The sequence below is a fragment of the Eutrigla gurnardus genome, assembly GCF_963514095.1.
Source record: "Eutrigla gurnardus genome assembly, chromosome: 5".
Taxonomy (NCBI): domain Eukaryota; kingdom Metazoa; phylum Chordata; class Actinopteri; order Perciformes; family Triglidae; genus Eutrigla; species Eutrigla gurnardus.
In genome coordinates, this window is record NC_139919.1 from 16682271 (window position 1) to 16697218 (window position 14948).

Below are 14948 nucleotides of genomic sequence, written 5' to 3' on the forward strand. Positions count from 1 at the left end.
CATCTAATTAAATCCTGGTCCATTACAAGAAGTAGTGACTTTATTTTTATCATAGCTTGATTTAACAGAATATGATAGGGTTTAGATGTTGCCTTTTCTTCAATCTTACTTCCTGCCGAGCTTGTGAAGGTCTCACTAAAAGGCCAAGTGCTCCAAGGAAGATATTGACAGTCGATCCACATAAAGTAAAAGAGTTATTTTATTTTATCACGCTGTTTTTTTTATTTCCTCAAGCTCAGAAAATAATCAGAGGGAGCATTTGAACTTTTTTAGACCTGCAGCCTGCAGCCTAAAGAGGGCTTCAGATTGGGCTGACCCAGGTGGAGGTCTCCTCAGCTTGCAGACAAGGCCAAGTCAATGAGGGGTGCAGTGAAACGCAGACAGCAAACCCCCCGGGAAGATGTTTGGATGCACAGCCTCAGGCAGAGGAGGGATGTGAATGTAGATGAGAATTCACATGGCAAAAAGGCTGCAAGGACTCACATAAGCATGAGAGGTGAATAAATGAGCCCTGACAGGATCCATAGGAGCTGATGTGTTCCACTGGATATCTGTTGCCTCCATCTTTACATGTTATAATCTTTTTTGAAAGATGTTTTAACATTTTATCACAGAGAAACACATGAGACACAGTCCCATGAGAGAGAAAATGTTTGACCACAACATTTTTTTGTAATTCTGAATCTGAGACACTCCCAAATGTGCTACCACAAAATATATTTCTCACTCTACCTTTATTAATGTAAAATTAAAGACAAATGGACTGCAAAATATGTAGCAAAAAACAAATTGACAAATTGAAGATTTTATGTTACCATGTGCAGGTGTCGCTTGGCGACTTTTCTGAATCCTTACTAAAAGGGGTGTCAGAAAATATTAGTGTCACAATATTACATTTTCTGACCCTGTATCGATTTTCAAAACACTGTATAATTTTTTTAATTAATCATTTACATGCACAGATCAACTCAATCAATACCTAATTTCATTTGCAAAGATATGTGCCCTCTCAGTGTATGTGCCCTCTCAAAGTCGTGCTATGATTTTGGATGTAACATCCCATCCCACTGCTCCAACTGCAGAAAAATGTTAACTTTTTTTACTCATACTTTATGCATATGGTGGTGTGCTCTTTATACTTTTTGCCAGATTCTTTCCAATACACAGCCCTGCTTGCTACTGTGTCAAGGTGTATACTACGGCAAGGTAATCAGTGAAGGAGGTATGACACACCATCCTTGAAAAAATGTGTAAAAGACGGAAGTAATCCCTAAAGTTTACACTAAGTTTCAAAATGTGACAACGTGCTGATATGTGGGGAGGGAGCATCACTGCAATGCAGGTCTGACACGAGGCTGAAGTTAGATTTATAATCTCCAATTGGACACGTGTTTTATCCAACTGAGTCAACTATCATCAGTGATGATACCACCTCCGTTAGCCAATTTCTGGCAGAAACCCTGTTAGTACTACAGACTTGAGGGTACAACTTGTGTACCAGACTGCACTCAGAAATGACAGTTTTATGTTTTCTATGTGATATCCGCAATAAAACCCAATGTAAGAGAAAGAATCATTGTCAACAGAGAAATAGAATGGAACAAACACTCCAAGTACACAACAAACACAGCCACAAAAGCACATAACTCCTCCCATGTTGTGATGATTTACCAAGAGAGGAGCCAAACTAGAGGGTGTGAGAAATAATAGAAGGTAAAATTAGTCATATTAACATGAGACATTTTGCAGGGAATGAGAACGCCTGAGTGACTGAGGCATTCTGCTGACTGAAAAGTGCATTCACTGGTCAGAAGTAGACAGAGCAATGCATTAACAACTCAAATGAGAGCTGTTTTGCTTTCCTCTTGAAATGATACACCAGTGATGTATCACTTCCTTGTAAATGCTGACCACAATCCATTCCACAAGAAGACTTCAAAAAAGCAACCAAACAAATTTTTGGTCAGCGAGATGTGCTGAGTGCACAAAATCCACAACGTTATCCAAACAGCAGGAGTCCGACTCTGGCCGAGCTCAGGGAGGTAAACACTCAGGTACAGGGCTTCTTTTGAGCATGCACAGTGAATCCTTTATTGCCACTCTTTATGACACAGATAGTGTGTTTATTATAAGGTCTGCATAGTGAGGGTCTGTCAGACTGAGAATGTTTACAGCAAACAGGACAAAAAGTCCAATATAAGATTCACAGAAAAGCCCCCTCAGGTAAATGGAAAATTACCATCCTCCATATTTCAGTCATTTCAACATAAATCAATCTGGAGAGGCAGAGGCAGCCCGAGGCATAAACGAACTAAGCATACTGCTTGGGGGCCCCCTGGCCACCAAAGAGTATGGCCAGCATGGATGTGAACGCTGATTTTACTGTCGAGCACGTCGTTCAACAGATGCAACCTGGACAGATGCATGGTGGGCCGAGCAGCAAAATGTGCCCCTAAATTATTTCCTTGTGTTCAGTAAACCACACCTAATGCTTCGCTTAAAATACAAAAGTTTAAAATACATTTGTGATTTTACTACCCTCTAAGGTTAAAAAGTGACTGGTTTAGTGTAAATAACAACTATATCAATACAGGGGTGGATTACCAAACAGGCCTACCAGGGCCAGGGAGCCAGGAGCCCCAAAACATTTTGGAATGTGACTCGAGCAAGAATGGATTAATGAACGGGCCTACCTGAAGCCAAGTCTTTGCGTGAAGTCACTACCTCAATAAGTCAAATAGGAATGGTATTATCTACTCATGATATGGCGGAAGACCCCCTCTCAATGGGGCCCCTGATCAAATTTAGTTGGTGATATGTTTTAATACAAAATGGGTTATGATATCTGAATGGGTCCGCTCAGATAAATATCACAGGATATGTGATTTGTGATACATGTAAAAAGCCTCTAAATCATGAAAGTCAGCTTATGTTACGATGTCTGTGTGGAGCCCTGAATGTATGTAATCAACTTAACTTTGAATCCAAAATATAGCCTTTAAGGTAGGTTTATCTGTTCACTAGTGCAGGCCCTGCAAGTCGGGACGTTGGCTATTAATCTGAACAAATTTAGGTATTGCCATTCTCCAGCTGGCCATCCCCAAATTTCTGGGGGAGGATCCCCAAACACCCCTCCCCCATTCGTACCCACTTTTGCACAAATAGGGTGGGGTCTTATGCATCAGTACCCAGGGGTACAGTAGTTCATAGTCCGTCACTGTATTAATACAATTTATAATGTAACATTATAGTGTGACATTTGTGTCAATAATCATCAAGCACAGGTGAATCCGCGGTGGTGGGCCCCCAATCAAATTCTGTTTGGGCCCCAAAAGGCTTGGACCGGCCCTGTGGAGAGGCTCAGATTCCACAAACAACCCTTCCATGGTGAATTCAGAAGAAGAATAAATACTGCCTCTTATTCAGTGAAGCGGAGAGGGATTCTTCATTCAATGCCAGAGTGCCCCGAAGGACGAGAATCACCCTACACCCAGAGGGGCTTTAGCCACACTATTGATAATGTTTGGTTCCAGAGTTTGACCTCTCCCTCAGCATTATGGTTTGTTTTTCAATGTTCAAGCTATTTTTGTGTAGTGCAAGTGCTCACGTCCCTGTTTGTCCTCAAGCTACCACCAACGCCCCTCAAGGCACCTATGTCTATTATGTTGGAGAAGTGGCTGCTTTTCAGACGAATCATCTCAGAGGAAGCTGTTTTTTCCTGGGCCAAACCATTGAACCACAGCCTCAGGGTGCCACCATTGTCTCCACAGGGAAAATGTTCGACACATCAATGACTTCAAGAAAAGGCATTTTGCATAAAAAAAATCTCCATACCGTACCATTCAATTCTGCAAAAATATAAATTTGTTTTGACATGATAATGAATAGTAGAAGTGAGTATAAGTAGTATTTAAAAAAAATGCAGGCATATTGACCCTACATTCTGTAGGCTACACTTTAAAGTTAAATGGATCAATCTGGTGCTCTTTGAGAGCACAATTAAGAGGTTAAATAAACTCTTGTTCTTCTTCTTGTTTGTGTGCTCTAGTGGACTGTATAGGTATGAAAGTGATACCCACAAGCATAGCAGACTCCATGCTTCAAGATAGGACGAGAGGCAACCTACTATACAGCCCAAAAGTGATGCCAAAAAACCTTGATTGCCAGCCGGTGGCTGGCTGTTTGTTTGGAGAGCAATTGATCTGATAAGCAGCTTTGTTCTCTAGGAGAAGACGTAAATATCGCAGACTATCATGTTCATTTAATTGTGTGAAGAAACATTGTGAATGTGATTAATATACAATCAATTGTGCATGAATTGTGTTGCTATGTGTTGCTATGTGTTCATATAAAAAAAATCTCAATCGGGCTTAACTCATGAATGGTGTAGTCAATTTGACTAACTTGCATGTACAGTTTAAAATAGCAGCTATTGCCCATATGGTCCCATGTATACAGTAGACTCCATCCACTGCACAGTTGCTGCTGCTGCAGCCTCTGACATAGTGTGCTTCATCCTTACAGTAATCCATCATAGTCTGTGTTGTGTTGTTTCCAATTGTTTATCCTGGCATTGCCGGAAAGAGAAAAATGCCTGAATCCCAGCAAAATCTCAGCATCACTTTGTCCATTGACAGAGGCCACTGTGCAGTGAAGGCGATAGTCACAGCAATATTTCTTATAGTCTTGCAGCTCCACTGTGACCACAGCCGTTTTCCTTGTACCTCCTCTATTTAAAGCGGCGATGAAACCAGGAGGAGGGAGGGATGTGCTGCATTTCATTGCACGTTTTTACTTCTTTTTTTTTCAACATGAGGCCTGATGTTTAGTTCTATCCGTCGGTCCATCTCAAGCTCAGTGTGTCCTTCCTACCACACAGAGGCTTATACCGACAGGCCAAGGTAAATCCTTATATTGATGTAGCCGAGTGAGGGCTTCTTTCTAAAGATGATATGTGAGAACAGAAATTAAAAATCTGCTGAGGTGTAATCACAGAGCTGCTCCCTGTTGAACAGTCTAATCTGGCTTTTTCCTATATCTACTCCTGTCACTCCTTGTTTTTCTATTTCCACCTTTATTATTTTAACCAAAGTCCAGTGTCTTCTTATATAAAATGTGCCATTTCTATTCAGTCTTTTCTCTCGCCATTTTGATTCCGACCCCTTCTGACTCATTAGAGATTATTTGTATACTCAACATTTCTGGATGGACAGTCCTTGCACATATTGACCACACAAACTGCAACTGAGCTGATACCAGCTTTGCTGAAATGGAGTCATCTGTTGAATTAGATAATTCACCCCATATTATTGATTGTTCAGCTTTGGGTCTCTCCGAAACACAACAAAGCTGAACAATCAGACAGAACCACATGGAAGTTTCTGGCAAACACAGACATCAGAACATTAGTGGCAGGCTAACCCAACAGCCATTACCTAATAAAAGCAAGCCACAGGGAGAACCAGCATGAGCGGGGAAACAATGAGACAATGTGAAGTTATTGCCCAAACTTTGGCGTAGCCCTGCACCTGCTGCTACGGGGTGCTTAGTTCCAATTTCAAAGTTCCTTGCATGGTTTTCTATCTCTGAAGTGATTAGGAACAAACAGCTCCATCAATCAGGCAGTGGAGCCACAGAGAGAGCACCAGAGCAGAGCTCCAAAAACACCTCCAGGCTGCCAAGTTTGTGCAGAATTCTGCTGACACTCACAATGATCAACCGCACAATCCTTCACACCACGCTTCAAATGAACCGATTCTGTTACTGGGATAAAAAAAAAATTACATTTACGTGCTGAATATCTCACCTGGAAGACAACACCAGCTAACAACAACAATCCCACAGACATCAAGATATTCGAACACAAACTACAGAGGAAAATAAAGCCACCAAAACATTAATTCACAATTAAGCAAGACTTTGATTCAATCACAAATGGTGACAGCCTCAAGTTTCACAAAGCTTTGTTACTGATAAGTTGCAGATGAATTCATATCCATGAGTAAACTGGTCGAAATGAGAGAAGAAAATGTTGAAAATCACAGTTTACTTGTTGCAAATTTGGTGAAACGGGGCCTGACTAGATTGCCATTTTCACTTCATTATCGGGACTGATATCGTGTAAGTCCTCTTGGGAAGAGATTGTTCTTTTCAGACCATTCCAAGCACTTTCCCATTTGGTATGTGCTAATTGCAAGGTGCTGCTTGCAGTATTGTTGGACGATAGTCGGTTCAGAGTATGTTCCCCTTGCTTGGCCCCCCAGAAGCACTGCTTGCGAGCTCATCACTCACTGACTCCACGGAACTGAAGAAGACTTTGTTTGTAACGTTCGTATATCCAGCATTCAGCAGCAAAGGTGGACTGCAGTCAATAAACTGCAGTGTGTAAAGTAATAAGTAATAAGAGCTCTGCCAACAGCATTTGAGCAAACGTTTACAGCTTGATCCAGCAATGTTTGGTACTAAATTTGATGACGACTGCTCGATAATGGAATAATGAGTTAGAATCCAGGAAAAATATGTTTCTGAGATTTGTGGTTCACTTCATAAGTAAGGTAATAACATGTACGTGTAATGCTATAGCGTTATATATTGTACCTTTAACACTGTACGTTATAGCTTCGACACTACGTTCTTGGGTCCCCAATAATATAGTCACCAATTATGAGGTAGATCGAATTAACAGTTATCAAGATATAAGACACACCAACAAAGATTACTTGCTTTATAGTTAGATTAGAATGAAAGACATGTACAGTGATTCAGAGGTTGGAACTATGCTGAGTGGTGAAGTTGCTAGGTATGCTTAAATCAGCAAAATCCTGATATATTATATGGCTATTCTGTAAAAATGTCATAAACATCAATCAACAGATTTGCAAGTTCTCTTTCATCATGTTTTGCTTTGTTGTTATGGGTTAAGAAGAGCTCCTGATAATGAAATACACTGAGTAAAATGCTTGCGAGAGTGTCACAAATGTGATGGTCAACTTGTGGGTTTTGCTGTACTGAACTACATTATATTGTAATACGGTACAACATCAAAATGATCTTGAAATCTACATCTCTAAGACACAATGTGGACAACGATTAAAAAATAAAACAAAAAGATGAATTACAGGGTCGTTGGTACCTGCATTAAAACGTACTAAAGGGGCCTGTATTTTACTTTAACACTACATAAAGTACTTCAAAACGTTCAAAACCTTGTAGCTACACATGAATGCAAAGAATGCCTCTCCTCCTGCCCAGCTAAGAAACAGCATCCCCTCAACAAAGTGGCCAACAGTGTGAGCGCACAATGACAGTGCTCAATAGCACAATGTCCACTGCAGTGGTAGGCTTTGTGGAAAAGCACCATTATGTACCAAAATCTGATGTAAAAGTGTCTCTCTCGCTGCAACAAAGACATTTCTTACACTGCCTTACAAGTAAAAGAGAAAGGGGGGGACAGCTTTTTTTCCCCAAACAATCGCTTTTGTAGGTGGAAACAGTACAATAGACGTGCGAGGAGCGCCATGAACATGCTTTACTGTCTCAACCAAAATAAACAAGTTTTCTTTGACCTGTTTTTGCTGGAAGGCGCATTTGAATGAGGACAATGTGACAGTAATAAGGTTAACAAGCACGACTTAAGAAGATGAGAAGAGCCGTTTAGTGATTCACGTAAGCTACTTGCTCCAGGTTGCCTGCTCAAAAGCGATGTCTTTTATTTGATGCAAAAAAAGGGTTCAAACTGCATTTATCAGTGCTGCCTTCACATGTGTAAAATACATTATGAAAATGTATCCTCAAGAACCAAATGTGAAGGCTCTACTTTCTTCACAAGAATTTTTTAGTTGAGATATTCCTCAGATTCTGCTTTAAATAGTTACCCGCTGCCTGATCAGCCAGACAGACGTGTAAGTGTAAAATATGAGGCGCATCACTCTGCCTTTTTGTTACCCTATCAGTCAGGAGTGTTTTATGCTTGGAAAAACAACTGAGTGCTGACATTAGCTTAGCACAAACCATGAACTGCATGCTACTTACTATTTAAATGAAAGAAAAACAAACCGAAATCGTAAGTTTTCTTCCTGCTGTTTTCTGCTGAGATCATGCTTACAATGATTATAACACTCATGTACAGTAGCTCCAGCTATCCAGCGACAACTTCCAGGCCTGCTGCTTTCTGTTCAGTTTATTGGAACTCCAGTCGGTAAAGTCAAACAACTTAACTGACAGTTAAACTGTATTCAACTCCAGGTGTTTTAGGCACTCCTGTAAAAATGGATAGGTGTGAATGTGAGTGTGAATGGTTGTTTGTCTCTACATGACAGCCCTGTGATAGACTGGCTTCCTGTCCAGGGTGAACCCTGTCTTCACCAAATGTCAGCTGGCATCGGCTCAAGCCCCCCGCGACCCTGAATACAGGATAAGCGGTAGACGAGGGATGGAATGGAGAAATGCCTGGCTGAGTCCGTCCCAAGTCATCTCATGGCGACAAGCAAGACCAGGAGCGGAAGCCTCCGCAGGCTGCAGTACTGTCAGAGAGGTTGATGCCCGGAGACAGCAGCTGCAAAACGCTGCAGTTTAGGGCGAGAGGGCCTGCAAACGTGACTTTCAAATAATGTCTACGCTCATACACACAGAGGCTTAAAAAGGTACTCCTGGACTGATCACGACACATATTTGTACAAAAAAAAAACATGTATGCTGGGTAAAAAAGAAAACAAGCAAAATCGTACAGTCTAAAACACAGTTAAGTATAATTTATTTAGCTTCACCCTTTAGCTGTATAACAGCACTGGCACAACTCTTTATAGACGGGACCACAGGAAGACATGAACAGCAACTCAAAGCTTAACAACCCAACTGAGGAATATTCCTGGGCCTTCAAGGCACTGCTGAATGATCCATAACCAGTTTACTAGCTGAGCATCTCTGCCTTTCAGCAGCGTACCCCTTCTGAATCCTCCATTCCCAAACAGCCATATTGCCAGCGGTACTCACAGAAAGGGAGCTTCCTTTATCTCCGACTCATATTTTCACATTTCATTATGCTGCCGCTCTTTCCCCATGGCCATTTTTTACTAGACGCACAATTACTGCTGAATTGTTAGCAAAACCCGAGCTTACGCTTCCTCAGTTACAAGAGAGATTTTTTTTCCAAAGTTGACAAATCTCTCCACACTCTACAATAACTCACTCTGCATTCAGTTGTGGTTTAATTTAGCTGTAAGAGCACCATTATCCTGGGGCCACTGCAGAAGCAAAACAAAGTCCTGTAGTTTTCTCGCTCCATCTCTCTCTCCATCTCTCTGTATTTCTCTCAAACCTATCTGACAGCCCCTCCCAGCTGAAGGCAATCCAACAATGTCCTACTCATTGATCAGAGAGAGGATCGGTGCAGGGTGGAGGTAAATGGCTGTCACAGGGAATGATAGACCTTAACTCAACCATGGTTGCTCCTGAGGCCACTCAGCCTCCACTTATAGTGATGGATGCACGGATGTCGCCCATCACATTCTTGAGAGTGGAGAAGACTTTTTTTCTTTTTTTTCCATCACTAGAGGAGTCAGGAAATATTTATTTCAAACATTGGTTTTAGAGATCACTTCAACTGTTTTTCCCGTAAATTAAATAACATGGTCAATCTACAGAAAACTAATAAGCAACAGTTTCAAAACGTGCCCCAATAAATCACTCCTTCTCAGATATTTAACACTTGTTTTTTCTTTGATTTTTCTGTTAATTTTTTGGGGGTTTGTTGGTCAACATAAAATGCCACCATGGGATAAACTGCGATTTTTTTCCTGCAACTTTCTGGACTACACAATTAAACAGCTGCTCCACCAATGTAGCATAGTTCCACTAAAAAGTGTAATGACTTGCAAGAGACACATAAAAAAGCAGCAGAGGTAGAGATATCCTGACTTTACGTCTTACCAGAGTCTGAAATTTGCATCCGCCACCTGCAAATGAGGATAAATCCTTGACAGTGGTGATTAAATAAATGCAACAGGTAGCATATTTACATAACACACCTCCTTCACGGTAAAAGGCCGCCTCCTTCAAACTCCACACCCCTTTTCCCTAGTTTGTTTCCTGATAGAAACTCCAAGCCCATGGTGAGATATCCCTTAATTTGCAAAAGCTCCCCCAGAGCCTGAGAAGACACTTCCAAAGGCTGAGTACTCCTCATCGCAATTCATTATTTGTCTGCTAAATACAGCATCAAGCATAAGAGTTTAAAACAGGTTAGCACTGTGACGGACTACACTACACAGCTGTGTGTACGGAGCTTCTCCCTCCGAAAACTGTTTGCTTGCATATTCTCAACAAGTGGCCAGCAAGTTGCTTAGACAAATATCATGAAATTATGAACACTTATCCATCATTAGACTGGCTGTAAGAGACCTGAAGTAAATACATGACAGCTAGATAGACGAGAGGCAGTTAAAATGGTGAACAAAGTGTTTGAACAAAGCACTGTAAGGCTGTTTGTGGGAGGTTTTTGCATTGTACTTTCCCTCAATTGCTTGGTGACCACAGCTAACTGTTTTATTTGACCACAGTTCAAGTATCACAAAGAAATTACAAAATAAATGCAGGTAAAATACGTCAGCAGCACTCTAATTAAAACCCAAGATTACTTTAATCCAGCAAGCACATAAAGGCTGAGTTCAGTACTTTCCAAAGTGAGCTCTGGAGGCCAAAAGTGTTCCTGCCATGAATGTAGAAAAAGGACTAGAGTGTTGGCGACCGGGCCCCATTCATTCCTAGTAAAGATGCTCTGTGGTACAATATGCACTAAAAGATTGTTTTCCCAAGTATAATTTAGATACATTTACTCAGATCTAAGGGCAATCTTCCCACATCCTTGGGCACATGCAGCGCTCGAGCCAGACTCGGTCTCAGGCTCGGTCCAGCCTGTCTCAGGCTCGGTTTTATGCTCGGTCTCAGAATCGGTCTCAGGCTCGGTCTGCGGCTCTGTCTCAGGCTCGGTCCAGCCTCTGTCTCAGGCTCAGTCTCAGTCTTATGCCCGGACCAGTACCAGTGTCAGTCTAAGGCTCGGACTTATGCTCGGTCTCAGGCTCCGTCTCAGGCTCCGTCCAGGCTCCGTCTCAGGCTCGGTCTTGTGCTCGGTCTCAGGCTCCGTCCTCCAGGCTCCGTCTCAGGCTCGGTCTTATGCTCGGTCTCAGGCTCCGTCTCAGGCTCCGTCCAGGCTCCGTCTCAGGCTCGGTCTTGTGCTCGGTCTCAGGCTCCGTCCTCCAGGCTCCGTCTCAGGCTCGGTCTTATGCTCGGTCTCAGGCTCCGTCTCAGGCTCCGTCCAGGCTCCGTCTCAGGCTCGGTCTTGTGCTCGGTCTCAGGCTCCGTCCTCCAGGCTCCGTCTCAGGCTCGGTCTTATGCTCGGTCTCAGGCTCGGTCTTTTGCTCCGTCTCAGGCTCCGTCTCAGGCTCGGTCCAGGCTCCGTCTCAGGCTCGGTCCAGGCTCCGTCTCAGGCTCGGTCTTGTGCTCGGTCTCAGGCTCGGTCTCAGGCTCGGTCTCAGGCTCGGTCCAGGCTCCGTCTCAGGCTCCGTCTTATGCTCGGTCTCGGGCTCGGTCTTTTGCTCGGTCTCAGGCTCCGTCTCAGGCTCGGTCCAGGCTCCGTCTCAGGCTCGGTCTTGTGCTCGGTCTCAGGTTCGGTCCAGGCTCCGTCTCAGGCTCGGTCTTATGCTCGGTCTCAGGCTCGGTCTCAGGCTCGGTCCAGCCTCTGTCTTAGGCTCAGCCTCAGCCTAGGGTCTAGTCTATATGGAAAGAGGTTTTTTTTTTACGGAGGGACCCATTGGCATCATGTGACGGACCTGGAAGTTGTCCGTCCATAGTTTGGCACAAGGGCGTAGGTTTGCATGTGGACGGTAGGGAGACACAGGAATTGAGTGAAGATGAGGACAGGTTGGGGGAAAAAGGATCGAGTTCACACTTCCAGCACGTTTTCCCTCATTGCTCACGGGATGTGAAAAGGGATTAAACAAAATTATAAAGTGAAATGAGCAAGATGCATTTCATTAGGAACGGAAGTAAACTAATCCTGCAATAAAGTTTTAGAGGGATCGTAACTTTTAGCCTACATGCCATGAAGTTTAAACAAATTCTTCAACAGAATAAAAAAAATATCTAAATAGAAATTTTAAAAAATCACGAATTAACTCAAGGTAAGGTGATTGTTTACTCCTATTATAAACACATGGTAACTTATTATAGAAATAGTGTAATATGAGTCGATAGGGATGAATAAAAAAGTAGTAGTAGTAGTGAGCTATATAAACACGCAACAACCCATCCTGAGTCAAGAAATAGAAATGTTACATCGATGTTAGCTAAAATACAAATATACCGCTGGGTTCCACAGGAAAGAGGACAATATACCATAACACGTCTCTAAAAGTCAGTTTTTACCAGGTGTTGACACACTTTCATCACAGGCTAAATATAAATTAGCCTTGTTATTTTTCTTTCTGTGTGTAACGTGTGATGCTGTGTGTGTATTTAGAGCCTACCGGTGTACTGCAGGAGAAACATTGTCCTCTGTTGCAGATGTTTTTCTTTTTAAATAGTCCAACCGAAGATGAAGTCTGTCAGTCTGATGTTAATCCCCGAAGTCTTGGAGTTTCTTGGCCGTCACTGTGCGGTAGAAAAGACGGTAGTCGCGTAGCGGTTATCACTTGCTGCCCAGCCACAGCACGCTCAGTGCTACTGTCAAGCTAACATAACGGATTAAAACTACTTCCGGCTATGACTTTCAAAATAAACTCCATCGTGACGCTCAGGTGTTGTTAGCGTCAAATAATAGAACAAGTCTGTTAAAAACTACAATAGGCATTTTTGTCGCGAGACAGTGCCTCTATGTATGACTGACCAGTATGCTTACTTGCTTTACTTCATCGTTAAAAAGATGATGGGCTTTTAATTTGAAGGCAGTTGCACCTTATTGTCCCATGTTACAAATTGTAGTGGGTGTAAATATGCCCATGGGTGCAATGTACCATGGAGTGACTTGCAGAGTGGTTTTTTACACATGACAGGATTTTATGAATTCAATGACCAAAAATTCAGAGAAACTGAATGAACACCACCTGTCTGGGAAAACCAGACGCGGTCACAGCAGCAGTCAATAAGGAGATAATTCACAAGAGTTTGACACTCTAACCCAACAGCAACATTTTAAACGTTCCTAAGAAATGGAGCATCACTGCTAAAATCACATTTATTGAAATGATGAACCACTCTATAATTCTTTCAAAGATCACACTCGTGTTCAGACACCACACACAGCAAGTATCAATCACTGCCATTGAACATAAAAGTGAATTAATAATCATTGAAAGTGGTTTCACAATAAGTGTGTATATGTATGTCTGAATAGCATATTTCTTGAGAAGCAAACCTGATGCCGGCTTAAGCCCTCAAAGAATAAAAATAGAACTATGTTTTGGCAGTGATGCAATATGAAGGTATAATATGCAACAATTTGCTAAAGAACGATGTATAGACACATACAAAAATAGTCCCACTTACACCACTGGAACAACCCCAAAACAAAAACTATTTTTGTGATATTTAGGGTGTGATATTTTCCTTCCGTCTGAAGTGGATAACTGGGTTTGTTTTTGTCCTCATTAGCACTCCTTCAAGTTCAGACCCAGATTGGATGCATCTATTCTGTGACTATACATAGGCAGCTAGCCTTGAAAACTGCATTTTCATTATATCCATATATATCTTTATTTATATATTTTCCCTTCTTTTGTCCAGATGGCATTTTGGGTGTCTGATCTTAAAGTGCCTGTGTGCAACAACAGAGCAGAACAAAATGTAGAACATGATAAACTCTGAAAGTGGTTTAATCCTCGGCAGAAGTCAGACTCTGTCTCGTGGAAGTGCTCCTCCTGCACACAAACTGTCCCTGCTTCACTACCAACGCCTGGCTGGCTCTGTGCCTAATAACACTGAGCCGTTTTCTACACTGGGAAACGGCTCTCCGAGCACCTGAGCAACACATGTTAACTAAACCCGTTATCTCCTTCCAAGGCAGTTGAACATCATCTGCCCTCAGCGGCCGATTTCATGTACCGTATATTTGCTCGTGGCCATTCTGCACCATCAGTTTTGTCACGGCAGAAGCTTTTTGTGGATTCTTCCATTACCAAAACAGCAGCAAGAAAGGGAACAGCAATTTAGTTTGACAAGTATCCCCCTGGCTGGTGGTTGTTATATTTCTGAAGACAGTAGAGTGGTTGCATTGGTTGATATTGTAGTCTGCAACAAATCACACCATTTACCAAAGCTGCACAGTGTGTGAAATACTCATTTCAAAGCGTAAAGTTAGATAAATATTTGGTCGACAGCTGACCAGTTTTCTCTGTCTGAAATGGTGTTTTGTGCCAACTTGATATTCTACATTTCTCAGCTGACACCAATGACTCCATGACAAATGATTTTGAATTGCTGTCCCTTCACCGTGGTACTAGAAAAAAGGTCAGAGATAAACAGAACGTCAGCCATATACTAAAGTGGAAAAGAATTAGGCGGCCCATGGTGCATCCATCAAGCCCAGCAAAGTGTTCTCAGCATTGATTGCAGAAATAAATGAGGCGTACTCTGTTCTCGGTGCACTGATGTTGATTTTTCAATCTGCACAGCCACTTTCTGGATATGGAAATTATATGTTCAGGGTCGGTCTGATTATATGTCAAAACAACACTGCATATGAAATACGTTAAAGTTAAAACACCTGATTTATGAATACATTAAAAGTCAAATAGTTCTCTGATTTTTGGTTATTATTGAAACAGAAATTAATTTATCACCTGCCTTTGGACAATGCTTGAAATAGAGAAATAAGAACTGGGCTTCTGAGTTTAAATGCTTTATTATAACTTGTATGAGCTTTATTTGTACATATGATGTTGAGATCACCTAGCAGA

At 42.1% G+C, this 14948-nt stretch overlaps 1 protein-coding gene across 4 annotated transcripts in view; it reads right to left on the reverse strand.

The window, feature by feature from the left end:
- The window catches only part of LOC311013850 (ecto-NOX disulfide-thiol exchanger 2-like), a 160740-nt gene extending 148125 nt beyond the window's left edge, over nucleotides 1–12615 (reverse strand). For all 4 annotated transcript variants that reach the window (XM_084010108.1, XM_084010107.1, XM_084010106.1 and 1 more), the window contains exon 1: nucleotides 12522–12615. In XM_084010108.1, the coding sequence (XP_083866234.1) occupies nucleotides 12522–12543 (22 nt within the window). In that variant the 5' untranslated portion in view covers nucleotides 12544–12615. The remainder of the gene's footprint in view (nucleotides 1–12521) is intronic.
- Between the last annotated feature and the right edge of the window lie 2333 nt (nucleotides 12616–14948).